A 27996-nucleotide genomic window follows, 5' to 3' on the forward strand; every position below is an offset into this window, starting at 1 on the left:
CATTTTAATTTCTTTCCCAGCAGATTGTTTCTGTGGGGACCTGGGCAATTACAGCATGGTGTGATGAGTGCTGTGACTGAGGTGAGGACGGGTTGTGGCAGAGGTGAGAAGGAACGTCGAGCTTGCCCTGCCTCCCCGGGTGCAGGATATGACAGGGGAGGCTCTTGGTTTGGGTTTCTCTGAAGCGGACCCTGAGACAAGAATTCAAGGACAAGCAGTTACTTTGGGAGGTGAAGGAAACCTGGGAAATGAGACAGGAAAGGGAGTCAAGGAAGGTGTGTTGTCAAGCAAGTTAGTGCTGAGGATGACTGGAGTTTATCCCCATGGGGAAACTGAGGCAGGTGTAAAGCACCTGGGCATTATCCCACCTGAGGAGGAAGAGAGCTGGGGTATTTATATACCCTGTCATGTCGGTCATTGCTCTAGGGTTGCTCCTGGGAGAGAATTAATTCTCCAGCACTCTGGCCTGCCCTGCAGTTGGTAGAGTGGGTTCCAGTGACCACAGGCAATAAATGTGGGTGCTGTCAGCTGGTGGTCAGCCAGTGTGCAGTGAAATGGTGAAAGTGGGGGACACAGATAGGGCACTGTAAACGTCTGCTCAGAGACCTCTAAGTAGAGACTTTAAGGATGAGGAGAAATTAGCTAGACCCTGAAGAGAAGATGGGGAAAGGGATGTGTGCTCCAGGCAGAGAGGAGCAGGTGCAAAGGCCCAGAGGTGAGTGCGAGAGTGGTGTATTTGAGGAATCTGGCTGGAGGCAGAAGACGTGAGGCTGAGTGGTCATACCAGGCCTGTTAAGCCACCTTCAGGTGTCATCATATGCTGAGGGCACTGGGGAGTCACTGGAGAGTTTTAATCAGGGATGTAGCATCCAGTTTGGGTGCTGGAAATCTGAAAAGGCCTGAAGTACATATACCAACATTCCAATGTATTAATTCACACTAGGTGTTGGCGTTCCTTGCCAGTGATGGAATTATTCCTGCTCTTCCTCCACGGCAAAGTAGGGATGGACTCAGCTACCAAAAGGTTATCATTGAATGTGAAGTTGACACAGTGAGATACGAGTCTTAGGGAAATATTTCACTTGGATCCACTACTGGCTGATTATAACTGGCACTATAATACAATAACAGCTATGGGGGTTTCCATGTACCAGATACTGTGCCAAGCGCTTACAGTCATTCTTTTAATTGAGGTGATATTGTTATTAACCTGGTAACACGAATGAGAAAACTGATGCTCAGGTGGATGAAGCTATTATTAGCCCAAAGTCAAGAGCTGACAAATGCCCAAGTCCATAGAAATAGAAATCTAAGTGTCCAGACAATAGGGTATTAGGTAAATAAGAGTAAATCCATGAAACAATTTATATCCACTAAATGAGAAAAGTTACAATGAAAAGATTACAATTAAAAACAGATTACAATTATATAAAAAGATTAAAATTATATATTACTCTAAAAATCCTATTTAGCTGAGGTTATTATAATCTTTAAAATGTAAAAAAAAAAAAGCAAGCAGGTTACCAGAAAAGTATGTACAGTTCAATTTTTTTAAATATATAAATTACAGACAGATTGTCAATAAAAGTACTTATGTGGTTAGACTGGAGCAAGGAGATCATAAGTGACTTTTTAAAATTAAATTTTCTGGTTTTCCTACTGTTGTGGACTGAATTGTATCCCCACAAAAATCCATATGTTTAAGTCCTAAACCTCAATGTGACAGTATTTGGATACAGGGCCTTTAAGGGGGTCATTAAGGTTAAATTTGGTCATAAGGGTCGGGCCCAAATCCCCCCAAAATGGTGTCTTTATCAGAGGATCAGACACCAAGATCTTTGCTCAAGTAAGCACCAAGGAAAGGCCATGTGAGGACATAGTGAGAAGGTGGCATCTGCCAGTGAGAAGTCTCACCAGAAACCAACTCTGGTGAGATCTTCATCTTGGACTTCCCACTTCTAGAGTTGTGAGAAACTACATTTCCGTTCTTTAAGCCACCCAATTTGCGATATTTTGTTACGGCAGCCTGAGTGGACTTCTACACCTATGATGGAAGTGCATTATTTATATCTGTTAAAAAGAATTCAGAGTTGTTTTTGAAAAAATATACTGTTTGATTTCTACCTTATACTATTGGGGGCAAGCTGGCCCTGGTCCTTGAACAACAGGAGAAAGGGAAGGAATTCATATAGCCTGACTGTCCTTTAGCCAGACCCTTTACAGAAATCCCATGAGAAGGGTACTAATGTCCACACCTGACAGATGCGTAAACTGAGGCTCAGAAAACACAAAATGTTACTCGAAATCGAACCAGGAAGCTAGGAAGCAGCAGAGCTGGGGTTGGTATCTGAGCCCCAGACACACCTGAGCTCTCTTCTCCTCATACCACTGTCTCCACACAGAAGATGCTGAAATGGTCACAGACGTGGGTGGGGTGGACATGGCTGACACCCTTCAGAGTGTAAGGATCACTTGACGGATTCTGCTTCCAAGTTTGGGGCATATGAATCGTTCCGAGTTAGAAGTTGCCTGAAGGAATTACTGTGAAAAGCCCTAACAGTGAATGAATCTAACTTCCACATCTATTATATCAGGGCCGGCGGACTCAGGAAGCTACGGAGACCAGAGAAATGCCAGAAATGCCGTAAATGTGAGGTCGACCAGGTACGAGTCGACAGGGTGTGGCGGAGGCTAACGAATAGAACACTTGTTCTTTTCAGCTGCTCCTGGGTATAGCCAATAAGCTATTCCGGGTTTTTAGGAACGTGGGAATCTGGATGTTTGCTGTGAAATTGCTCATTTTAAAATCTGTTGATAAATTTCTTAACAAAATAGAACACTAGTGCAAGTGTAACAAAACCTATTTGTGAGTTTGTGGATGGGATCTAAACCCTGCTATTGTCAGTCTGCAGCCTCTGCTTTAGAATACTTAACTTTTGCCACAATCACGGAGGGAGTATGTTAGTTAATACAGCACTAGCTACTGTAACAGATAAACTGCCCAATCGAGCAGCTTTACACAGAAGCTTATTTTTTAATCACGTCAAGTCCAATTAGCAATTGGACTTTAATCACATAAAGTCCAATTAGCAGCATGCGAGGAGCAGGGCGTTCTTTCAACTTCCCATGTGGCTTCCAAGATCACCCAGGCACTGATAACCAATGGGCACTGATATCCAGTGGCCATTGATATCCAATGCACAGATTGCGAAGAGCGAGCAGAGGACCATGTGATCACTCCTAACTCTGCCCACGGTCCATTGGCCAGAACTTAGTCCTGTGGCTGCCCCACCTGAGAGCAAAGCGGAGCTGGGAAATATAGTCCCTGGCCTGTGGCAGCCACTTTCCAACAACTCTATCCTATGGAACCGGCACACAGGATTCTGGGGGATGGTGACCCATCTCTAGCTCATGCAGCTATCATCTCCATTTTACGGATGAAGAAACGAATCTCAGAGAGGCTAAGTAAGCTGTGAGGAGTCACACAGCCAGCACTGTCTTTCTGCCTCCAGTCCAGGGACCTTTCTGCTACCTCAGTGTTTCCAGATCGATTAGCTGCGACACTTGTTACACTGATAGGTTCCTGGACCTCGGCCCAGGCCTTGAATCTGAATGTTCAGGGTGGAGAGTGCTAATCTGTACTTCATTGAGAATCCCAGATGATTTGACATCAGCCACTACACTTTATAATCATCTGGGGAGCTCTGTGAAATGCTAATCTCTTGGCCCCGACCCCTAGGAATTCTGATTAAATTGGTCTGAAGGAGGGGCCCAACATTTTATAAAACTGCCAGGTGACTCTGTTGTGCAGCCAGGGCTGGGAACCACAACCTCTGCTGGGACACCAAACTGGACTGTCCATCAGAGTCACCTGTGGGAGCTTTTCAAACTAAAGCAGAGAGAGAGAAAGGGAGAGAGAAGGAGGGGAGGGAGGGAGGAAGAAAAAAAGAGAAAAAGAAAGAGGCAGAAAAGAAAGAAAGATCAATGAGTGAGCCTCTACCCTGGAAATTAGCATCAAAAAGAAAAAAACAAACAAAACAAAAAACCCCAACTCTTCAAGTGATTCCAATGTGCAGTCTGAGTGGAGACCTACTGAATGAATGGACCAGAAGATTCTGAATCAGTAGGTTTGGGTGAGCCAAATTTTCTATATTTTTAGAGCACCCCAAAGGGGTTGCGATACCACTGTCCTAGGGCTTTGTTACTCAAAGTATGGTGTGAAGTATCAGCACATCCCTAGGAACTGGTAAGAAATGTAGAATCTCAGGCCCTACCCTAGATCTGCTAAATCGGAATCCATAGTTTAACTAGACCAGACCCCCGGAGATTAGCACACATCTCGGTGTGAGAGGTGCTGATCTAATGTACGCAGGCTCTTTCTGGGGTGTGCAGCAGACTAGGTCCTCCAGTCAGAGCTGGCACATCTTCTCTCCCAGCCCCACTCATCTCTTCGAACTGCGGAACCTTTCAAGTGTCACCAGCATAGTCTGTCCTCAGACGTCTGGGCCTTGCTGCCCCCGTGCCGTGGCCATCTGTTCAGGGACACTCTGCTGGAAGCTCTGGGCATGCACACAGTTTGATGAATCAACAGGCGGCTTGCAGGCCCTTCCTGCCAGAAAAGGACATCACAGACGCTGGGTACTGACTCGAGGACCGGACCATGGGATCAGGTGCACTTCGGATATGCAGGTTAGAAAAGACGACAGACTTGTTTTGTGAGGTTCTGGGACCAAGCAGAGGATGTCATGGGGTGGGGGAAGGTTGCAGTTTGATATAAGGAAAAGTTTCAAACAAGCAGGGAGAAGTCGCGTTGAGGGTAGTAAGCTTCCTGTTCCCTGAAAAGAACAAGCGGAACTTGAATGGCCTTGATTCAGGAGCACCTGGAGGCAACCTCTGGATTGGATGTAAGCTGGAAAGAGACCTCAACTCAAGGCTGAAACGTGCAGGTCACTCAAAAGGCAGGGAGGCTGGGTCAAAGAATGAGAAGAGCACAGCGAGTGAGATAATTCAGAGTTCTACTATGCCAGTCAGTCACAAAAGCAGCCTGGTTCAACAAACTACTGTTTGTGCGTGAAATAATTTGTGTTGGTCTCCACTTGTTTGAAAGCTCAATGAGGTCAGTGGCTGGGCTACCTGTTGGAATCCATAGCACCTGGCACAGGGTCTGACGTATTATAGCATTTGCCCAGTAAATGTTTACTTAAATGTAAATGGCTGAAAATGAACATTAACCCCTTGTCTCTCACTGGTAATTTTTGTGCACTGTAGATAATTTGGCCGTCTTTTGTGCCCTTTCATTCATTTTTGGCAAGTGTTCAAATTGTGTTTTTGTTTTCTCATAAAGTTCTTACTCTTTTTCATCCAGCTTGTATCTGCACGGAATTCTTTGTAAAGGTAAGATAACTAAAAAATCCTAAATGGCCCACAAAAGGGGGTTTATTCAGGCATTCAAGGTCTCTCTTCCCCCAAAGCCCACCCACTGATCCAAGAACTTTTTATCTGTATAGCTCCCAATGAGACGCCAACAGCATGGTATCTGAGTGGATTGATTTACGGGTGTTTTCTATGAACTACTTTTTGCTTTGCTCTTTCTTACGACTTTTTTTTTTTTTTTTTTCTGTTCTGAGCATCTATTACTTTCAAGTAAGAAAAACTAACCAACTGGAAGTGGACTGTTTTTAAACTCTATTTTAAATCTCTAATTCATTTTAGTCATCTTTATCTAATTGGCAATGTTTTTGAGAAAATTGCAAATTGAGAACAGAATGAATGCTGCCAATAAGCAGTTAGCAAGGAAGCTGAGGCCCAAAGGAGAGCGACTGATCTGTCCCGGGGTGCACGGCAAGGTGGGAGGAGAACCCAGGCTCTGGCGTACGGATGGGTGTTCTTTCCCTTCCATCACTGCTCCCCTTTCCACTGTGAACCCCTTACTGCTTTCTCTCTGAGTCAGCAATGCAGAGGTGTCTCGGGCACTCATGGCCTCATAGATGTACACTCCATTGCACTGACACAATTTGTGTAGATTCCAGAGAGTGCAGAGAGCCATTAGACCAGGCAGCCTCCACACGTGCCTTTACTTACTGGAAAACCATGGCAGGCTGCAGATCAAATGCACAGAACTGCTGGCAGAATTCCTATTCCTGGCACCAGCTGTCTGCCCACTCTGAGAGTCTGCTGTTGGGCGATCTGCAAAGGCTGCAGGCGAGTCTATGCCACTTCTGCCACGTGGGACATTTTCTTGGGAGTATCCAGGTATTACCGACAAGTCCTCCACGGACACTTCCTCCAGGAGTCCTCACCATGTTGGGCAGGGGTTAGGACTGGGCTCCACTCCTTTCCCACTTGGCAGGACCTAGTGGAGGGAATGTGAACATATTCGTGTGGTGCCAGGGCCTCTGCCGGCAGCTCCAGGCTTCGCAGAAGCCCCAGGGGCTGGGCTTGGCTTGGCTGTGAAGGCCTGGGAAATTCACGGGGTGCATGGATCTCAGGTTTCACAGCTGAGAAATAAGCATGAGGCTTTTCTTCTGGCGTCTGGGCAGACGAGTCCACAGTGGGTGTTCTGGGTCAGCACAGGATACACTTGTTCTGGAGCCCTGGTCTGTGGTGAGGGGTATCTCTGGGCTAAGATGATTCTCAGAGGTGGCTTCAGGTGTGGGTGTCCACTGGGAGAAGGTGCTTTGAAAGAGCAATAGAGAAATTCTGAAGGCCAGAGGATGGGAGACTTGAAACTGAAGTATTGACAACTTCTCAAAGCCCGTATTAAAGACTTCTTTCTACACCTTTTCAGGAAAAAACAAGCAGGCACTTACATGATTAAATCTTAAGAACAGACTGCATAGTAATAATCAAAGAGGTATAGATTTTTCAAAATCTTTAATGGCTTTTCAAAAAAATATAAGAGTAATACATATTCATTATAACAAATTTAAATAATATATAAAGTAAGAAGTAAAAATAACTTCATTCTGCTGAAGAGGTACAAGGGAAAATAAGGTACCCTTTTTCTAACTACCAGATTGGCGAGATTAAAAAAGAATGTCTATATCCAGCACTGGTGAGGGTGTGGTCCCGGGTCTGTCAACCTCAGCACGACCCACGCAATCCTTTGTTGTGGGGAACTGTCCTGCCTACTGAAGGATGTTTAGCAGAATCGTTGGTCTCTACCCACTAGATACCAGTAGCATCTTCATCACCACCTCTCAGGCTGTGACAACCAAAAAGCATTGTTAATGTCCCTTGAAGGGTGAGTGCAAGATCATCCCTGGCTGAGAACCACTGCAAGCAGATGGGCACTCCCAACACCACTGGTGGGTGTGGAATCTGGCAGTTTGACATGTCAAATGTTAAAATTTGTGTCACCAGCAACTTCACCTCAAAATATATTTACAAGAGTACAAACTCGTTTGACAAGCATTTTCACACAGCACCACTGGCAATATTTTAAAAAATTGGTAATGATCCAAATGACAGTGGCAGGAAATTAGATATATCTGCAAAATTCCCAGACACAGAAAAGAATTCAAGAGCTCTGATGTAGAGAGGTCGTCAAGATAAAATTGTTAAAAAGAAAAAGCAAGGTACAGAACAGTGTAGAGGACATTTTTGTAAAATTTAAAGAACAAAACTGTATGAACAAGTGCATGTGTATATATAATGAAAAAATACGTACATATAAATCTGTATGTATATATATTTTTAAAAGCTGGAAGGAGGTGTACTAAACCACTCAGCAGGATGAAGAGCTGCACAGGGGAGCACATGGAATTTTCTATTTCTACCTTAAATATTTCAGCATCACTTGCATCATTTTACAACAAGAACACTGTAAAATAATAAAGATAAAAATAAGAAGTAGAAAAGGAAAAAAGCAGAAAAAGAGAGGCCCCCTCACTGGCATCCTATCTACCTTTTCCAGGAGTAAACCCAGCTTTAGGGGCTCCTCATGCTCACACTTTAAAGTCCCCGAGGCAGCAGGCATATGCGCCACCTCACCAGATCCTTAAAGCAATTATTCTAAGTTGGCAGAGAGGGGTAATTATTTCCATCTTGCAAATGGGGAAGCTGAGACTCAGAGTGCAGTGACTTGCCCAAGGGCCCACCAGCAGGAAGTGGTGGCCCTGGAGAGAGTAAGAAGGAGCCCATGTCTCTGGAGTCCCATTGACCTCTCCCGTGCGTCCTCCAAAGTTATGGGAGCAGGTCCAGCCACAGGCTCGTACAGCCACGGGCCTGACATGCTTGCCCGGCTCAAGCACTCCTACCTGTGGCTTCTCATCCTTCAGCTCCTCTTCAGCTCTTATTCCTTCAACCAAAGCTGGTATCCATCTTCCCAAAGTAATTTTCATCTTTCCAGCTCCCTTTTGCCAAAGACGTCGTGCTTTGCGAAGACCGGGGACTTGAGATCGGCTTTGTCGCTTCTCAGCTCAAGAAGCTTCACCTCTCTGGGCCTCATCTGTAAGATGGAGATAAACATACCAAACTCCCAGAGTTGTTTTAAAAATCAAAGCAATCATATATGTGGATGCATTCTGTAAAATAATAAAGGACTCGGAAAGACATTAGTTAATTTTAACAAAATTAAGTTCTAGCTCTTTCTGTGGAGTTAGAATAACACCGGTAGAGTACAAGTGAGAGTACGTTGAATGGAAATCTGAATTTGAAATTTGGCAACATATGTTGAGAAGGCCACACACACAGTTCAGATAATGGGCGAGTCCATCTAAGTTCACACCTTACCTGAGCCAGGTTCTCTTAGAACTTATTACTGAACTTTGGGACCTGTGCTGTCACCAGAAAGATATACCACAATGCGAAACATTTTCAGGCAGGGAGAACAGGGAAACAAGGAAACCTAAAGTACTACCAGCCCTATGGGTTATACTTCCACCCACAGGAAATGGACCTGGCAGGAAGCAAGTTGTTATGTCTGTCCAGGGTTTATGAGACTGCTCGGTTAATCTATTAACATTATAAAAAAGCAACAAATGCAGAAGCATCTTAAGCTCGGGATCATCTACCATCCCAGTGAAATGTGGTAAAAGTGACCTAGTAAAGGAATGGCAGCAACAACAGGTAGACTTAAGCTCATGTCACTGCCGGAGGGGGTATGGCAGTGTGGGCCCTGAGTGTGTGAATGGTTGATAACCCTTCTTTTATGCAATTTATTGGTGCATTACTGGAGACTTAAAATAGTTCATATTTTCTCACCCAGGGGTTGCAGGTGTAAAATTCTATTCTAAGAAATAAATTAGACCCATGGTCAGATGTATATTAATACGCACACACACATACATTTTTATATGTATATATACACACAAACAAGGATTTTCAGCTCAGAGTTCTTTATTATAGCACACACACACCCCCCAACTGTCCAAAAATAATAAAGAAATGGTTAACTACAGAAGAAATTATGGATATATTTAAATGATGGATTATTATGCAGTCATTAAAATCATGTTTTTGAGTACTATTTTGTGACATGAAAAATGCTTATAATAGTTAATGAAAAAATCAGAATATAAAACTGTATATAGTTTATCAGCAATTAAACTGTATACATTAAAACAATAAAATAATAATAATAGCAGCTAACATTTATTGGATGCTTACTACGAGCCATGCAGCATCCTATCACATTACTCACTCAGTTCTCTCCAAGCCCGCTGAGATGGGGAGTATCATTACTCCACTTTTCAGAGGAGTAAAGAGAGGCACAGGGGCTTGGGCAGAGTGTCCAAGGCATCACAGAGGAGTGGGTGTGGGGAAGCAGGACTTCTAACAGAGCCAGGTTGGCTCCCAGGTACTCTGCAACATCATGGCACGATGCTGACAGTGGTCATCGCCACGTGAGAGGGCTGAAGGACATACAATTTTCTTCTTTATATTTCCCAAATTTCTACAGAGGTAATTTTTTGTTAAAATAAATTTTTTTTTATTATAAAAATAAATTAACACATTAACGACACTTTGGAAGTGTCGGGGTGGGGGGAATTAAATAACCCAGGAAGCAGATGGATGGGAAGTGGTGAATCAAATTCCATTTGATTTCATTATACTGAAAGGGACCAGGAAAGGCCAGAAGACTAGGCTTAGAGGGGAAGATAACCCATTCAATTCTGTACATATTGCATTTCACCAGGTGTCTCTGGGACATCCCCGTGGAGATGACCACTAGGATAAGGGACACAGAGGGGTGGTGAGAAGGCACATAGGCTGAAGATCCGGCTGTGTCAACAGCAAGCAGATATCACCAAAGCTGTGGAAGACATTCACTGTTTCTGCCTGCCCTTCCCTCACTCCTTTGGGTAACAGCAAGACAATTTTTCCTTTGGAGAAGTACCCTACCCATTTAATGTGGTCTCGGTGAGACACTCAAAGTGCCCCACCATCCAAGAGGTGGGCGCATCTGTCAAGCTAAAGAACACTTTTTGAGATCAAAACCAATGTATTTTGTTGCTGATAATTTTTAATTCCTAGTCAGCCTGCAGCTCCCCGGCCATTTAATAATTGGCCTTTGGTGCTCAGGGATCCATCACTCAGCTCTGAGTTTGAAATCTGGTTTTCTTGAGTCCACAGTGAGAGAAGTCTTAAATCTGGCTTCGTTAAGGAAAAAAAAAAAAGGTTTCCTAATTTCCAAACCCTTCTCTTTGCAAATCAAGAGTATAACTGGGGAATGAGAGTACAGAGCTTTTCTATGAGTCAGAGAAGAGATGACACACAGTAAGATAAGAGAGAGGTTCCCATGCTGCAGGAAGGGACAAAGGCCTTCTGGGCCTGCCCAGGAGAAAAGGCAGGACAAGAATTCAGATGCTGGTGTCCTGGTCCCTCCTCCTCTAAGGTCAAATCCCCTGTGTGGGGCTGAAAAGCACCTAGACAGGCTTGGGGGACAGTGGTGCTCATTCCCTGAGCAGAGCCGAGGGAGAGCCCCATGCCAGCCGTGCCACAGCACCGAGTTGGCACTTAAGCTGTAAGAGCAGCCCCAGGAGCTGACGGGATGGACAACAGCGGCTCCATTCCCCTTGACCTGTGTGCCCGTACGTGATCTGGAAGGGTGCACTTCTGTGGATGTGCTCAGTGGACTGATGGACAAGGAAAGGCCAGGAAACAAGCTGTAAGGACCGTGGCCCACGAAGACCTCATGACAAGAAACACTGGTGATTTTTACGATGCTAAGTAATTTCATGTTTCTGCTCGGGAATTAAATCAGGTGGGTTCCACCAGAGTCCATAGTACCTGAGGACAAGTCTTAAGCAGCCACATGGCAGCAAAGACCAGCAAAGTGTAGGGAACAGCAAGGGAACCACAAAACTCTTCCACCAGCCCTCAGAGAGAATGGAGGGAGAAGGGGGAGTGGAGAAAACCTTGAAATATTGAATATTCATGCAGAACAGAGTGCTGTAAACCAGAAGATACTGAAATACTCCCTAAAATTGGGAGAAGTTTGAGAGCAAGACGAGATCAGCTTCAAGAGAGGTTGCGCTGTTTTTGCGCCTCTGAGTAGCTGAGAGTTGGCGCATAAAATCAGACTCTGCCACAGGGGCCAACCAGAGCCTCTCTCCTGGGAACCTGAACCTCATATAAAGGAACACGTTTATAGAGGAACTGAATCACTCTGAGGGCAATGCTCCAGAGGCTGCCTGTGAATTCCTGCCACCTGGGAAAGGCTCTGGTCCCCAGTATAATAAGGCCTGGTTGTTGGGTGTTCCCTTCTGTTGAAGCGGCTTTCTGATATCCTGCCAGTAAATTCCTTTTCCAATCAAGTCAGAGTAGATTTCTCTGTTCTCTGACACAGGACCATCCAGGAAGTGCAGGTGAGATGAGGACAGTCGTGAGGCGAGGCCTCTGAGGACCACCAGATGAAAAGAAGAGATGTCTGAGGAGGAGACTGAAAAGGGAAAGCCGAGAGGATGTTCCTGGTGCAGGGGCCACAGAAGCCGGAAGGAGAATGAGTTCAGAAGGGGGCCATGTCGTGTCAGACCACGCTCAGAATTCGAGCAACATCACATCAAGAAACAGAATGTTACTGGCATCCCAGAAGCCCTGCTCAATACTCCCTTCTAGTCCTCACCATTTAGATTCTTTTCTCTTGTAGCTTTACAGCTTGATTCTATTTTTTGGCCTTAACACCTTTCCTATGTCATCATACAGTTTAAATTACAAAGTTCAAATAAATGAAAATTTGAGAGAGAAGGCAAGTGATTCGCTAACCCTGGGGTCTTCAAGTTTTGAAAACCCACCATAAAGGGCTTTACCACAACTAAGGAGAGAATCTGCGATCCTAGGGCTCCCTCTGCAGGTCATCAGTGGCTACCGGGAAAAGCCTCCCATTTCTTGGAGCTCAGGATTGAGTCCTGGGACTCAAGTTGCTGCAGACTTGACTCAAACTAGCGCAGAGGGATATGGCCAGGTCATTTATCTAGGCATCCCAAAGTCCTCATTCATTCCCTCTTCTGTTATCCAACATTTCAGGAAAGCAACTATCAAACAACAGACTATAATAGCTTTGGGGCTATGAAGAGAACACCTGGAAAGTGCAGTTAATCTCTTCCCCAACTACCACCAATTCACCCAAAAACAAGACTGTTGTGAAAGGCTCTGCTGCTCAAATCAACTGTCAAAGGAGCCAACAGTCCCCAGTTATGGTTCTAAAAAGGCAATGGGTTGGGGAAGGGGAGAGGAAGGAGGCAGATGGGGTAAAAGGGGTCAAATATGTGGTTACATTAAAGAATTTTAAAAATTTTAAAAATTAAAAAAAGCCACTGGGCAACTGTAATAATTTGCTTGGATGATCAATCGATTTACTGATGGACTCATTCACTCATTCAATACATACAGTGGCAGACTCTGCCAGGTACCGGGGACACAAGATGCAGCCCCTGCTATCATGGAGTAAGTGTGAAGCACACTTGGGAGCACACAACATAGGGGCAGTTAACTTACACCGGGGGGCAGGGGCTGAGGGAGGGAAAGTCGGAGGGAAAATGTAACAGACACTTTTTGCAGCAGCTTAGAATCTAGCTGAAGACACAAGAAATGTACGAGTTAAAGGTTAAAAAAAAATAAAAGGTACTTGATGAAGTCCCAAGTGACGTGTTTCTGGAGTCCTAGAGATGAGAAGGGGCCCGGGGCTGATAAAGTTAGCAAGTGGTAGACGGAGAAGCTACAGGCTCTTCGGTTGCGGTGAGAGGCAAGAAACAAATGTTCAGGGAGGCCAACAGGCCACCAATTGGAATCGCAGGGAAGAGTGAGAAGGGTCACCATCACGCAGGGTACGTCCTTCCAGTTGTGGGTCCAAGAACCCTACTGTGTCAGGGTACCCAGGGCTGTCAAAGTCAAGGAGGTAGACTTGATACTGATGATCTATAAACCAGACACCAACTTATTAATTTGCAGAAGGGACTACATCCTTCCCATAGCTGGAATGCTTGTGCTTGCCTCCAGGGTTCTCCTTGTTTCTTTTCTCCTATTATTTCTCACCCTTTCCTTGGGGGCCCTCACTCTCTCCTGTGGCTTCAATGGTCACCTGCATGACTCCACAATCTCTATTTCCAGTCCACATCTCTCATTTGTGCTTCAGACTCACAGATCTTCCTGTCCCATGGATACCTCCACACGGCTACCCGACAACTCTCAAGTTCAATGTGTCCAAACTGAGCTTGTCACTTAGAGGCATCTCATCATAAGGACATAGTGGGAGCACAGACTCTAACCAGACTGCCTTCGTTCTAATTCTCACTCCACCAGTTATCAGTTGTGTGACCTTAGGCAAGTTGCTTTACTTCTCTTTACTTTGGTTTACTCATCTGGAAAATGAAGATAATAATGTTAATCCTTAGGACTGTTATGAGGATTAGAATGAGTTTTCTGACACATAGTAAGAGCTATAAAAGTACTAGCTTTTACTATTATCTTCCATTTAAATGTTGTTCTTCATCTTTTCCGTGCCAGCTGGATTCAACAGAGTTACATTAAAAATAGGCAACAATTCAGTTGCTCAAATTACAAAGCGAATTGTCTTACTGCCCTTCTTGTTAACATTCAATCTTTCACCAAAGCCTGATCTACACAACTTTCAATCTCTTTACTTGCTCTCCATTCCTGCGGCCACCTGCTCATTGATCCCTGTATCATCTCAGGCCTGGATCATAGTGCCATCCAGGCTAAAACCAGAGTAATCTTTCTAAAATAAAAGTCATTTCTCTTCTACGGCCCTCACGGTTCTCAGAATAAACTCCATGACACAGCCCTTGAGACCCTTTGTGACCTGATTCCTGCTTTCATCTGTACCTCAAACTGCTTGTGTCCAAAACCAAACTCTCTCCCTAGTCCCCAAACCTGGACTGGCTTCCTGAATTCCCCTCCCTGGTGAACCGGTGCCACCTACTGGCCTTCCAAGAGGGTTTTGCCTTTCAAATACTCCCCAAGTAATGAGCCACGTTCTGAGAAAATGTCTAACTTTATGATAGACATACGCTTACATGAAGCACTTTAAAAAACTTTTTGGTTTTTAGTATTTAAAGCCATAATAGGTAAAAATAAGGTAAAATGAAGAATTCACCAAAATTGTATTTATCACTTATGAACGTCCAAGAACTGTTATTAAGCTCTGGAAATTCGTTACTGATCTAGAGACAGTCCTTGCCCTCAAGGATATATGTTTTATCTTAAGAAATATTTTAAAAATATAATTTAAAAACGTATTTTATTTTGATGTAAATGACTTGGCAATTTTTGAGAAAAAATGCATCGTATTTTCCTTTTATATTCTTTTCTACAGGGCAGCAGTGGATGGACAGGCTTTAGAGATTAAATTCTGATTCCGCCACTTACTAGCACTGTGTAACACAGGATAAGGAGAGCTGCAACAAGTTATCTAATCTCTCGGAGTCTCGGTCATCCTTATCTGTATATGTGTAAAACAGCAGAATATTAAATGAGAGAACATGTACATAGCTGCTGCACAATAGAGGCAGCCATTATTATTAGCGTCATTAAGTTTGATGTTGGAACTTTACAATGTACAGCTATTCTTTCATCCCCTGTCAGTTATTGAGCCTCTGGTATGAACAAGGGAATTTAACAAGTTTTACCCAGGGCTCACGACATGCTTTACGTTTAATCTTATACAAAGACCTGTAGATTCCATTCCCAGACATGGGTCAGGCATTCCAAGGTCTGGCTGCAGTTAAGTCGGATATACTAAACTATTTTCAGTAGCCTATCTGGTTAGGTGCCGATAACTAAGTACTAGGGAGTGGAGGTAGGAGGGTTCAGTTTGGGTTTGGGTAACAACTCAGAACCTAGGTTGTGCCAGAACCAATTCTACTGAGGAAAGACACCTTTTCTCATAAAGCAGGAAGTGCAGACTCGGAGCTGGGGCACGGTGAGGAGAGTTGAGCTAAATCAGCCGCACCAGTCCAGTGATGGAGTGCCTGCCATCCCTGCCTGCCATTGCAGCAACCATCAGAATCATAAAAATGGGAAAATCCCTAAAAATCCCCTACTTAGGTGAACTGCCTAAATCTTTTTGCAAAATTCAGTGTTATATTCACTTCTCTGTCGAGAGGGTCTACATTTCTCATCAGATTCTAAGCGTCATGCCTGAGAAAAAAACGAGATTCGCTCTTAAAATTCTTCACCATAACAGATGAAGAAACTGAGGCCGAGAAAGGTAAAGGCAGTTGCAGTTGCCTCAAGTCAAACAACAGGGGCATTAAAATGAAAGCTTTTCCATTTCCAATTCCGGTCTCACATTCATAGCGCTGGCCCTGTCCGATACCGCATCGCTTCTCGGCAGGCCTTGAAAGATCCCTGGGAGGTAAGTGTTGGTGCCCAAATCCTGGAGATGTTGCAGGCGGTCCAGATTTTTAACGCCGAGGAGACTCGGGCCAAGCGCTCCGAGGGGCTCCGTTGCCGCGAAGATTCCACTACCCTGGCCTCACCCCACGAATTCCGTTGCGTTGGCGACTCCAGGTAGGGAAGCATGCACAGGGGGTCTCTAGGAAGTGCAGGCGGCTCCGCCACTGCGAGGAACATCTATGCACTCACCTGACATAGAGGAAAAGGGCACGCCCCAAAAACTGGTCCAGAAGAAACCCACTACTGACGGAGGACGGAGCGAAGAGAATAACAGGAAATGACGTCGGCGCACGTGCTTCCGAGAGGGGCGGGTGCGGGGCGTTTGAGAGGCGCGGCCGCCGCCTGCGCTTGCGTAGTCGCCGCCGGCCGCGCTGCCGAGTCACTGGGGTGGGCGGAGCATGAACAGGGGGCGGGGCGCGTGCTCGAGTGACGCAGGCGCAGTGCGACTCCGGAGGCGCGGGCCGCCCTCTCCGCGGGTTTGGATCCGGGTCAGTCAGGCGCGGCGATCGGGAGAGACGATCTGAACCGACGGGAGTGGATCGCCGGAGCGCCCCAGCTGCGAGGAGGTGAGAGTCCTGACGCGACGGGGAGGGGCCGCGGCATCGCGTCTCGGCGTCCTGGCCTGACTTGACCGCGGGCGGCTTCCTCTGGGCCCGCCCGCCTCTGGTCGCTTAATGCCCCGGCGCTGACTGCTCGGGCCGGGCCGAGACTGGGCCTCTCCGCGCCCCCTCGGCCGCTGCGGCCGGGCCCTGCCGGAGCTCCGCGCTCTCTCCCCTTCCCGCCTTCCTGTTCTCTTGCAGCCCCCGCCCCGTCCCGCTGCTCCGCCGTCTCCCGCCCGGCCGTAGCTTCCCCTTTTCGCTCTCCTCGGCCGCCCTTTGCCCCTTCCCGCCCTTTCCCGCTCGTTCCTGAGCCCTAGTCTTGTTGGCTGCCTCATCGGCTCCGCTCCCGCCTCCTCCTGCATCGCTGGCGCCTTGGCCCGACTCAAACGTCTCAAATCTGGCCCAGGAGTATCCCGAAAGGGCAACTTCCCAACTAGAAACTACGAGCGGCCAGAACTAGGGCCCTGGACACTCCCCACTCTCCGAGTTCCCCCGGTACCTGACCTCTCTTTCTGATCCTGTTTAACTGCGACCGATCCAGATTCTGGATGAGAAGAATAACGTCGTGCTTTGGCTCTAGCACCGAGAGTGTAGAGATTGAGTGGGTGTGTAAAGAGAGGTGTGAATGTGTTTTGTTCCGGGGGCCGATTGTTTCAACCTAGTCTTGCTGGCGACTTCTAGAGTTGCTGGACAGGGTTTTCTCTCTCGGACTCCACGCTTCCTGGTGGGCTGGGAGAGTTTCTAAATCTTTAACATTGTGATGACACGCTTACGCGCGGATCTTTTATAGCTAGTTCTCAGGTCTTTCCAGAGTCCTGGAAATTTGGACCTAGGCTTGGGGTTCAAAGAGGTCTTGGTTAAAACTGCGAGATATAAATAAGACCGTGACACACGCTATTTGTCGAAAGTCAAGAGAAAACCAGGAATTCTCTCTTTTGAGGAACTTAGAAGAATTTTAGTTGTCATTTTTGAAAGATTGGGGGGAAACCCGAGGTAAAGTTAATTTGCCCCATGTGATTTGACTTAATACAAAGTAATTTTTAATAGGCCTTTAAAAGTTTGATCTTTGGGGGGATTTTTAATTTCAAGAAGTCAGTGTGGTGAAAACGACAAGAAAGTCTCCCATAAATTTAATATTAATGAAGCGGGGCAAGCCAATTGTATGTTTCCCAGTTAGTCGTACAGTTCTTGATTTCAGTGAATGGGAAGCTCGGAATACAGAGGAGCATAGTAAATCTTTTGTGATTGCAAACATGCTCTGATTTAGCTCTTAAGGTCATACCTAAGACTCACCTTTGTTTAATATAACCGAGGGAAAAGGTGAGTAATCAAAATCCTGAAAGTCTGAAATTAGTTGAGATGGAACTTCATTCCTAAAGTTTTAGTCTACGTAGCTAATTTTTATTTTGGTCTGTTTTGGTTTTAAACTTTTAGTGTGTCAACAAGAATGTTAACTAAGTTTGTATTAACATCTAGAGGTCACCTGCAGTGCTATTAAGTTAGCACCATATAATTAAAAGTTACATATCTAGGTACAGAGCTTCTTAGCACAGTGTTAGGACAGGAAAGAGATTCCAGTCCTTACAGGAATAGGGGTCACAGTCCTGATAAGTGTCAGGTTTACCCTTATGTCCCTAGCACCCAGTCTGGTGCGAGAGCCTATGGTAGGAATTCTATAAATATTTGTATAAGGAATGAATTTCTGTAGAATTCAGCAGTGTGTATTTAGATACGATGATGCACTGATTTCCAAAGAGGCCTGAAGAGGGTTTGTGTGGAGTCTGTAAGGGGAGACAGCCTTAGATGGTTTAACTCTATAAGGGCCACTAGTCTGAGCATTTGACTGACAGATCATAAAGTAATTGAAAACTATAAATCAAACTTTATTTTAGTTCTGCCAGCAGGGAGAATTTGTTTACAACCTGCAATAGTACCCTTTTAGTTGCTGTAGAGCTTTAAAAATATTAGAATGTGATCTTTGCTCACTCCTCTCTCCAGGTCTGTAGGACATTATTGTATACATGGGGCAGGATCCTCCTCTAAATCTAGAAGAATTAGAAACCAGTGGACTATGGAATTGATAATGTTTCTTCAAATTCATATACTGGTTAAATAAACCAGCAAAATATATGTGGGGAGTATATTTAAATTTTTGGTCTTAAGTTGAAGTGAAAGCTGGCTGAATTCTTTGGACTATTTTCAGTGTGCGGTGTTTCAGTCCCCTGAGACAGCTGCCTAAAATATCTTCCTTTACATATAAATGAAAAGGAAATGAATAATCTTGATTCCTTGCTTCTTTATTCTGCCACTGGTACTACATGATTACGTTATATCCAACATATTATGACACCCTGACCTTTGGAATATTAGCGGTCTCACAATAACATCAAACCCACCCCTGAGAAATGAGCAGGTAGGGACTCAGAGAGGATCCAAGGTTCCACAGAGAGGCACTGCGCCCTCTGAGTGCCTAAGGGAGGGGTGGGGGAATGGGGTTGGGGTAGCAAGTTAGAAATAAAAAGGTAAAGTGAATCCCTGGCTTCAAAAATTTCCCATCATCATCATCATCTCCTCTTTTTTGGGGGGCGGGAAGGTGGGTTACTTTTTTTTTTTCTTATTCTCTGTGATACTGTAGATACTAGTTTATTTTTTGTTCAGGAATTTGTATTAACTAATATTTTACATTGAGTGAAAGAATAATTGGGAAACTAGATTCAAAGAATTTATTAACAGACTTCTCAGTTGTGTCTCTTGTTGCTTAGGTTGGTCCCCCTTCCCCTTTTCTTTGTTTAAATATAATAATCAGGGTGGAAGAAATGAACTTTGGTTTATCAAGGTAGTTGATTAAGTGAAGATCATTTAAAGGCATAGAACAGTATAGAACAGTAATTTCTATTTTTTCTTACAGCCTTTTGGATAAATATGTCTTTTGGATAAATTTGTTCTTTTCATCTTTTTGAGTTGCAAGTATAGTTCATTTCTTTTCTATCTTTCTTGGGTAATAATGAACATGTGCAAAGCTATAAGACCTGAAGGTATCAGCCTTCTAGATAGACTGTGGAATAATTGAAACATTTTTGTAATCTTGTTTTAAAAATGGCAACAGTTCGATATCTGGATAGGAATATTGATATTTGAGTTGGGATTACTTTAGAGAAATGCTGTCATGTGTCATGAGGTTACACTTATCTGTGATTTTTAGGGTTAGACTAGATAAATACTCACTAGCATTTTAAAGAATCAGAGTGCTGTTGGTTGAGCTTTCCCCTTTTATTTCTGATGCAAAGGTCATTTTGTCTATAGGTTTCTAGACTTCTACAACTGGAGAGACTTTTTCCCTTGTTAAAAAGTATACTGAAATGCAGATTTTAGGTGATCTAGTTTCCAAAACTATAATATTGGCATAAAATATTTGGAAAAAATATTATAAATTTTTTCATAATAAATATAAGAAAACCTAGTTTCCTAATTGTCTGCACTGAAGCTTCCTTTTAGAAACAAATTTGTTTTTTTTAGTATCAGGAATAAAGATTTTTACAAAAGGTATACTTTTGAACCCACCTGTTTTCACTTGGCTCATTTTCTTTTGATTTTCTTTTTTAGTATTAACGGGAACATCCACAGTAGTGTAAAAAGTTTCGCAATGAAATCTGAAGCCAAGGATGGAGAGGAGGAGAGTCTACAAACTGCTTTCAAGAAATTAAGAGTGGATGCATCAGGGTAATTAAATATATAATATTTTCTTGAGACTTGTTTATTAGGTTTAAATAGCCTTTTCCTTTGAAGAGCTCTTTCTCTCCTAAAATTTCTCATTATTCCTAAGAGATATCAATGCTAATAGTGTGACATTCTACCATATTCTGCATAGCATTGTATTACTTAACAGAAACTCCTCTGTTAAATTTTGAAAAGTCGCAGTTCCTTTGTACTCCAAGGTTGGGTGTTTTGGTTTTTCTTAACTTTGAGGAGAGTTGCCCCTCTCTCTTTTTAATCAAACATTATCAAGCAGTGTCCCATCAAGGATTTCTTCATATATCTCTAAGGAATCACAGTATTTTTCACTAAAAGTGAATTGGCTCAATAGAAATACATGCAGATGTTGTCGATTTCATGGGCTCTATTGCTGAGACTATCACTATGGAAACATCTATTCATTAAGGTACTGTCACAGAGATCAATAATCTTGGACCCTTTGGCCAAACTAATTAGAGCACCTATAGACCAGCTGCTGTCTGAATGTTAATATTTCACCCTTTGCCAAATGTTTTGTGCTGGACTCTTTTCATCCCTATTCTTTGCCCCAGGCCAGAAGAAATCTCACATTTTTAATGGCTATAAGAATATTTCTTTTTCATAAATGGCATCCAAACACTGGAAACTCAGAGTAGAACATTCCACAACAAGTAATAACAGTTACTAAAATTTATTACTTACTATGTCCCAGACACTGGCTTAAGTACTCTGTACACATTATTTAATCCTTATTACCAACTTAGAAGATAAGATACTACTGTTATTCCAGTGTACAAATGAGCCATAGATGAATAAAGTCACTTGCTAAAGGTCACATTGGTAAGAAGTGGTAGGACTAGATTTGAACCCATGCAGTTTGTCTCTAGAACCTGTGCTTTTAACCATTCCTTTGAAAACATGAAGAAATGCATGCAATATCTGACACATAGGAAAAATAGCTAGTAGTTGTTATAACTGTCAAGCTTATTGCTACCACTATTTTGGCCTACCAGATGAGAAGATTTATGTTAGTAGATTGATTTATGCTAAATATACTATTGCACAATAGGTGTTACAGGTATTTACATTTGCTTCCATGATATTGCAAATAAATATCTTTCTCCTCCCAATGGTTTTTCCAATTTGGAGATCATCTTGCCATTAAAATTGATTAGTACTTTGTAAGCCATTTTGGGAAATGGTAACAAAAGCAGAGAAACAGTTCCAAATTGTGGTCATAGTGTATGCCTTTGCGATTTCTGGTGTAGAAATAATTTTTTTTAAAGCAGGGAAATGCTAGGAATGCATATACACACGCACACATAAATTTCTTAGTATATGAATTTATATAAGTAACTTTGATATACGGACTCTTTTCCTGATCTTTTAAGAAGTTGGAACATAAAATTAAGCGGTTTCAGTGCCCCTAAAAATTACTTTGAATGTTAAAAAAAAAACTTTCAAGATGTCTGTACACTATATGGCCAAATATTATTTATTTGTAGCATGTGATCTGCTTTGAGTAAAATTATAGAAAAAGATGGAACAGTGGAGAGCTTTTGAGAAAACCAAACAAGCGTAGAAGGAGTGAGTCACTACCATGACTAAGCGGAATAAGACTTGTATCAGACCTTTCTAGTTGTTTCATATTGTTGCCGACTTACAAATAGGACATCTGAGGTACTGACTCATAAACTAACCAAGCCTTGCCAGGAATTTAGCATGATCTTGCTCAACAGGTTTTGATTTCTAATGGTATTTGTCTTATCAAGACACATCTCTATATATTTATTGTAAAACATCATAATCCTTTTTATCTGACTATAAAATAACACATATTCATTACAGAAAAAGTCAAAAATAAAAAAGAAGTAAACATTATATTTTACCATAACCATTGTTAATATCTAGACCATCTGTGTATAATACCATATACATTTTTTACTTAGTTGAAATCATAATTTATGTATAGTTAGCATATCTGTGCTGTTTTCTCTTAATAGTATAAGCATTCTTTCATGTCATGAGAAGTTTTTCGTACACTTAATTTTTAATAAACTAATATTCCATTATATATGTGTGCCATAATTTATATGATACAGTATTTTCTGTTATTGGACATTTAAGTTATTTCCAGTTACTTTTTATTTTAAATTATATTTCAGGGAACATCTTTTGATTTTACTTTAGTAGATTGTTTACTTCTAAAGGATTTTAATCAGTACCACAGCATGTGTGGAAAGAGCCCAGTGTGTATGTGTATGTGCATATTGAAAAAGTCTAAAAGGATTTATAACAAAATGTTCATGTTCGTAACCTCTGGGTTGTGAAATTATAGATGATTCTTTTTCTCTCTTCTAAATTTTTTCATCTTTACTAAGAACCCATATTCCTTGCGTAATTTCAAATTGCTAAGATTTAACTCTGAGTAATATTTCAAGTTATTAGTTGTAAATATTAAAATATTTTTCTAAAAGTTATATAGTATTTGAAAATGATTTCAAATTAGGTTAGGTCTCCTAAAGTTTTTGCTCCTAAACTTAGTTTCCAGTTCTGGCCCACATAACATAAACGGTCAGTGTCATTAGCATTCTCCCTGGACATAAGGCCTGATCTGCCCAGATAAACAGCGTAAAAGTCTATTTATATCCTGCTGCTGGTTATTCTTAAGAATCATTCTTTGGCTTGTGATTTTGCAACAGTGGGATTTTAGGGATCCTCTAAATTTGGTTTTGGAGGAAAATTTTCACTAAAAGCTGAGCAGTTTTTGAGAATCTCAAACTAGAAAGAAAACAAGTTGTATTTGCATTTGAGAGAGCAGTAAGTTCTCCCCCTTGCACAGTTTTCTCTAGCGGTAAACTTTGTTCTTGTCTTCAGGTCCATAGCATCTCTGTCTGTTGGAGAAGGTCCAAGTGTCAGAGCATCAGTCAGAACAGCAGCAGATGATACCAAACCTAAAGCCACATGTGCATCTAAAGACAGTTGGCATGGGTAAGAGCTTCTCATTGCAGGTGATTTTTATCCCTGATGATTTTTATCCCAATACCTTAAAATATTGTTGGAATTTCTTTCCCAACTATCCAGAAATGAGTATATTATGATACGGAACCCAAGACCCAAGGATTAGAGAAGGCCCATTCTTCTCATTTGTGAATTTGCTGCAACTTGCTGTATGGCCTGGTTCATAGTCAGTTTCTGTAAATGTTCTTTGTGTGTTTAAGAAGAATGGGTCTTCTTTATTCTTGGGTTCCATGAATGTACATTAAATTAAGCTTTTAAATGTGTTTTTTGAATCTTTTCAAATAATTTTTTTGTCAGCTTGACCTATCAATAATTGAGAGAGGTATATTGAAATCTCCCCCATGGGAGCACATTTGCCTTTTTTCCCCTTAAGTTCTATATTTTTGCTTTATGTGTTTTGAGGCTGTTTTGTTAAGTTCATACAGCCTAGGTTCATGCCAGTTGAGAATGTTTTCTTTATGGTGAATTGAGACTTTTATTGACTTTCTTAATTCTTCATAATGGCTTTTGTCTTAAAGTCTATTTTGTCTGGAATTAATGTAGCAAATCCATTTGTGTTTTAGTTAGTATTTGCTTAGTGTATCTTTTCCTATTATTTTCAACCATTCCAAGTTTTAAAATTTTAGGTATGTCTCAAATAACGTATGGCTTATTTTGTTTTGTTTAACTATCAAGCTAAAGTTATTACATATATTTTGATTATTGATTTATTTGGACTCGTTTCTGCTGTTCTGCTTTATGCTGTTTGTCATGCTTTTGTCTTCTTTTTTTCCTCTTCTCATTTTCTCTCCCTTCCTTACCTTTTAAAAAGTCACTTGAATGGGTTTGTTTGTTTGTTTGTTTGTTTTTTCCCCCTGTCATTTTTCCTTCTACTGATTTGGAGTTGTATACTTTGTTTCTATTCTCTTAGTAGATAGCCTTGAAATTTTACCATACGTGCTTAACAAAGACAAAAGTTAATATTTTAACCCTCTTTAAAACCCTTTTTAGTCTATGGCCATGCTACCCAGAACATGCCCGATCCTGTCTGATCTCAGAAGCTAAGCAGGGTTGGGCCTGGTTAGTACTTGGATGGGAGACCAGGTGCTGTAGATGTTTAAAGAAAAAAAAACCTTTTTACTCTGACCTCATGACTTCCATGTGGTATAGTTGCTCAAAATTTTAGTTCTGTCATTTTTTAATCTCACAAATTAGGTTTTATTTAATCTACTTTATTATTATTTAAATAGACAGTGTTTGTTTAGATTTGTCTCATTTATACTCTCTTTGCCGTCACCATCTTGCATTTCAGACATTCCATAGGACGACTACTTTCTTTCGTCCTAAAGTACTTCCTCAGCAGTTCCTTTAGTATAGGTCTGTTAGTAGCAAATAAGGCCTCTGTGTTACAGAAATCCACACAGAATAAATTCAGCCGTGCTCTTGGAATTTTGTCACATCATGTTCTTTTGGGAAATATACTTTGCTTTGATTTATCTGAAAATGTCTTTATATCATCCTTGTTCTTGAAAGATATACCTGATTTGATATATGTGAAATCATAGTTCTGGGTTGCGAGTTATTTTCTCTCAATACTTGAAGGTATTATTCATTGTCTTTTGGTTTCCATGTTGACATTGAAAAGCCTTCTTTCAGTCTAAATGTTCCTTTGGAAAAAATCTGTCTAGTCTTGAGCTGCTCTTAAGATGTTCCTGTGGTGTTTGGTATTCTATAGTTTTGCTATGGTTTGTCTAGATGTGGCTTTCTTTTTATTTGTCCTGCTTCAGTGTGCTCCCTATATCCGTAGATTCTTTTCTTTCATTAATTTAGAAAATTTCTCAGCCGTTATCTATTTAAGAAAAATCACTGTCTTCCATTCTGTGTAGTCTTATTTTCAGAGACTCCAGACTTTTTATTCTTACCTATCTCTTAACTGTTACATTTTCCCAAATTTCCAAGTCTCTCTGTTGCTTTCTAGGTCAGGGGTCAGCACACTCTTTTTGTAAAGGGCCAAATAGTAAATATTTTAGAATTTGGAAGGCAGGAGGTGAGGATATTGTGTAGGCACTTAAATAAGCGAGAAAACTCCTCCCTGCCTGCCTGATGCGCTCTGTCCCGGCTGGTGGACACACTTTGTGTTCAGTTGCTGAGACAGTCTCAGGATGAAATGACTGGCCTGGTGATATGGGTGGGTAGGGGGCAGTGCTGGGGTCAATTTTAATTTCTGCCCTAGTTGCACCCAGCGTGCCCTTTTCTCTTCCAGAGAGCCTGGCACAGGCCAGATACTCAAACTGAGATTCAGCTTCTCAGGCCCCAGTGATTGCCGACAGCAGAGCCCCAACATGTAAACAGTAGCCAGTGTGGGCCTTGAGCAGTGGTGTGAAACATCTGCTGGCCAGGAAGGCAGGTGTGAAGAGAAGAGGGACAGTGGGCTGAGGGGAACACCTCAGCCTGATCTCTGTAGCTCACAGGGCTACCCCATGGGAGCGGTGTCCATGGGCTGTACAGAAAAAGGCAGTGGCCAGAGTTGGCTGATCCCTGTTATAGATAATTCACATTTATCTTCCCGTTCCTTAATTGTATGTATTCTGTTCTTTAGCCCATCCATTTAATTTAGATATAAATTTTTATTTCTTAATGTTTTGTTTGCTTCTATTTTCAAATTGCTTAGCAGTTTTGAGTCTCTTTTTTTTCTTCACTCAGTTCTTTTATTATTTTAAATAAAAAGTTATATAGTGTATCTGATGATTCCCAATATCTGAAAACTTCAGCAAATCTAAATCTGTTTGTTGACTGTTACCAGTGATAGAAATGAATCCTGAATCTCCAGCTCTGTTTAGCAGTCGTGGTGCCGTGGCCATTTGTAGCATTAGCCTCACAGTGGTACCATGGGGCTGTATTTAAGGCATAGGAATGTTTAGGTTTTACAGCATCAGTTTAAGTTGTCTGTATAGGATGTTTCCTCAGATCCACTGGTCAAAGGTTTGGGACAGAGCAGGTGTTCTGCGCCACATGTTTGGCCCCTGAAATGTGATTAAAAACTGTCCTTTAACTCTCTTGTTCTGTAACTTGCTAATATGGAGATGTTGAAGTTTTTGAGGCACAGAGACCTAGGCAGCTTATAAACGGAGGCAGGCACCGCTCTGGGGGAAACTTACAACCTTAGACTCACAAGCCTGAGAAGAGGCAAATTTCCGGCTATCATAAAGAACCTGTTTAGGAGAGCTCTGTATCCCAACACTGTGCGTTTTTTTCCTCTTAGGTCTACAAGGAAGTCTTCACGAGGAGCAGTGAGAACTCAGCGTCGTCGACGTTCTAAGTCTCCTGTCCTTCATCCTCCAAAGTTTATACATTGCAGTACAATAGCTGCTTCTTCCAGCAGCCAGCTCAAGCACAAAAGCCAGACTGACTCTCCTGATGGCAGCAGTGGGCTGGGAATGTCGGCCCCTAACGAGTTTAATGCAGGAGAGTGCTCCGCTTCTCTTGATACTAATCACACAGGGGCAGTTGTTGAGCCTTTGAGAACTTCGGTTCCAAGGCTCCCGTCAGAGGGTAAGGAGGAAGACTCCTCTGATGCTACTCAAGTCTCCCAAGCAAGTCTCAAGGCCAATGATCTCTCTGACTTTCAATCCGTTTCCAAGCTAAACCAGGGCCAGCCATGTGCATGCCTAGGCCAGGAATGCCAGTGTAAGAGGTGGCATGATATGGAAGTGTATTCCTTTTCAGGCCTACAGAATGTCCCTCCCTTGGCCCCAGAACGGAGATCCACGCTTGAGGACTATTCTCAGTCGCTTCACACCAGAACTCTGTCTGGCTCCCCCCGCTCCTGTTCAGAACAAGCTCGAGTCTATGTGGATGATGTGACCATTGAGGACCTGTCAGGCTACATGGAATATTACTTGTATATTCCCAAGAAAATGTCCCACATGGCAGAAATGATGTATACCTGATAGCAAGAAGCTAACGAATATGCTTTAAACCAATGAAAGGTTGTCAGAGAGAGTTAGTTAATGGCAGACCTGGCGGCCACTTTGTCAGAAGACATCTGCTCACTGTGCTTGCAATAAAAACTTTTCTTGGCATCTCAGTTAATCTTCATTCTTTAAACATACTCTCTGAGTTCTTACATACTCACCAAGGCAAGCAGATCAAAGAAAAACCTCATTTAGAAATGCTCCTGGGAGATGAAGAAACCATAATTACTTGACTGGTAGCAGTGGGTATATGGTGAAAGCCTTTGTAAAACAGCGCATTTTTCAGATCTGTTTAAGATTTGGTGGCCAATAAAATGAAATGTGGTTTTGTAACTGGACTGAACATTTTGTCATGCTGTAGTTGCCAGCCCAGAATATTAGAAGTCATATGACCGACTTAAACTATCTGATTTAACACAAAATTTTTTGTGTCTTTAAAGGTTTCTTATGTTATTGTTAAGCCAGAGATCTAAGGTTTAGATTCAATATGAGTAAATGAGCTGGCCTGCCCTATGTTTGAATCCTTAACCATCAATAAATAAACCCCTGCTGGTGCTGTTCACCCTGAGACATGTTACAGGAAGTTTCTCTGGCCGGAAGCAGCGTGGAGGGGGCTGCTTCAGTTGGAGGGAGGGGCTGATGTTGGAAACTAGTGTGCATCTTTAGCTTTGGCATTTTAACATACGTGGCACGTTTCAGTCAGTTGTAATGTAGATCTCGTACTTCAGTTTCAGATGTCCTGGATGGATATTATCTCTGCTGCCCTCCTACGCTAGCAACCCCCAAAGAGAATTTTACACACACTGTATCCTGTATTTCTGCGCAGCCATCTC

General features: G+C 42.5%; 1 protein-coding gene and 1 long non-coding RNA gene across 3 annotated transcripts; one reads left to right on the forward strand and one right to left on the reverse strand.

The window, feature by feature from the left end:
• Nucleotides 1-1170: 1170 nt before the first annotated feature.
• LOC105298237 lies at nucleotides 1171-16196 on the reverse strand. Its single transcript, XR_896422.2, has 3 exons — nucleotides 16048-16196; nucleotides 8259-8449; nucleotides 1171-6779 (listed from the first exon to the last, which is right to left on the reverse strand). It is a non-coding gene; the product is annotated as an uncharacterized LOC105298237 (long non-coding RNA).
• Nucleotides 16197-16287: 91 nt separating this feature from the next.
• Nucleotides 16288-27676, forward strand: OSER1 (oxidative stress responsive serine rich 1). Of its 2 annotated transcripts, none has more exons than XM_011369373.2 (4): nucleotides 16288-16424; nucleotides 20061-20177; nucleotides 23067-23180; nucleotides 26452-27496. In XM_011369373.2, exons 2-4 carry the CDS (start codon nucleotides 20101-20103, stop codon nucleotides 27137-27139), a joined length of 879 nt encoding a protein of 292 aa, XP_011367675.1. In that variant the 5' UTR covers nucleotides 16288-16424; nucleotides 20061-20100; the 3' UTR covers nucleotides 27140-27496. The 2 variants fall into 2 exon arrangements, with proteins under 2 accessions (XP_011367675.1, XP_011367676.1); XM_011369374.2 differs by lacking the exon at nucleotides 16288-16424 and adding an exon at nucleotides 16538-17062 and having other exon boundaries at nucleotides 26452-27676.
• The last annotated feature ends 320 nt before the right edge of the window (nucleotides 27677-27996 follow it).

This window comes from Pteropus vampyrus, unplaced genomic scaffold (genome assembly GCF_000151845.1).
Source record: "Pteropus vampyrus isolate Shadow unplaced genomic scaffold, Pvam_2.0 Scaffold147, whole genome shotgun sequence".
Classification (NCBI taxonomy): domain Eukaryota; kingdom Metazoa; phylum Chordata; class Mammalia; order Chiroptera; family Pteropodidae; genus Pteropus; species Pteropus vampyrus.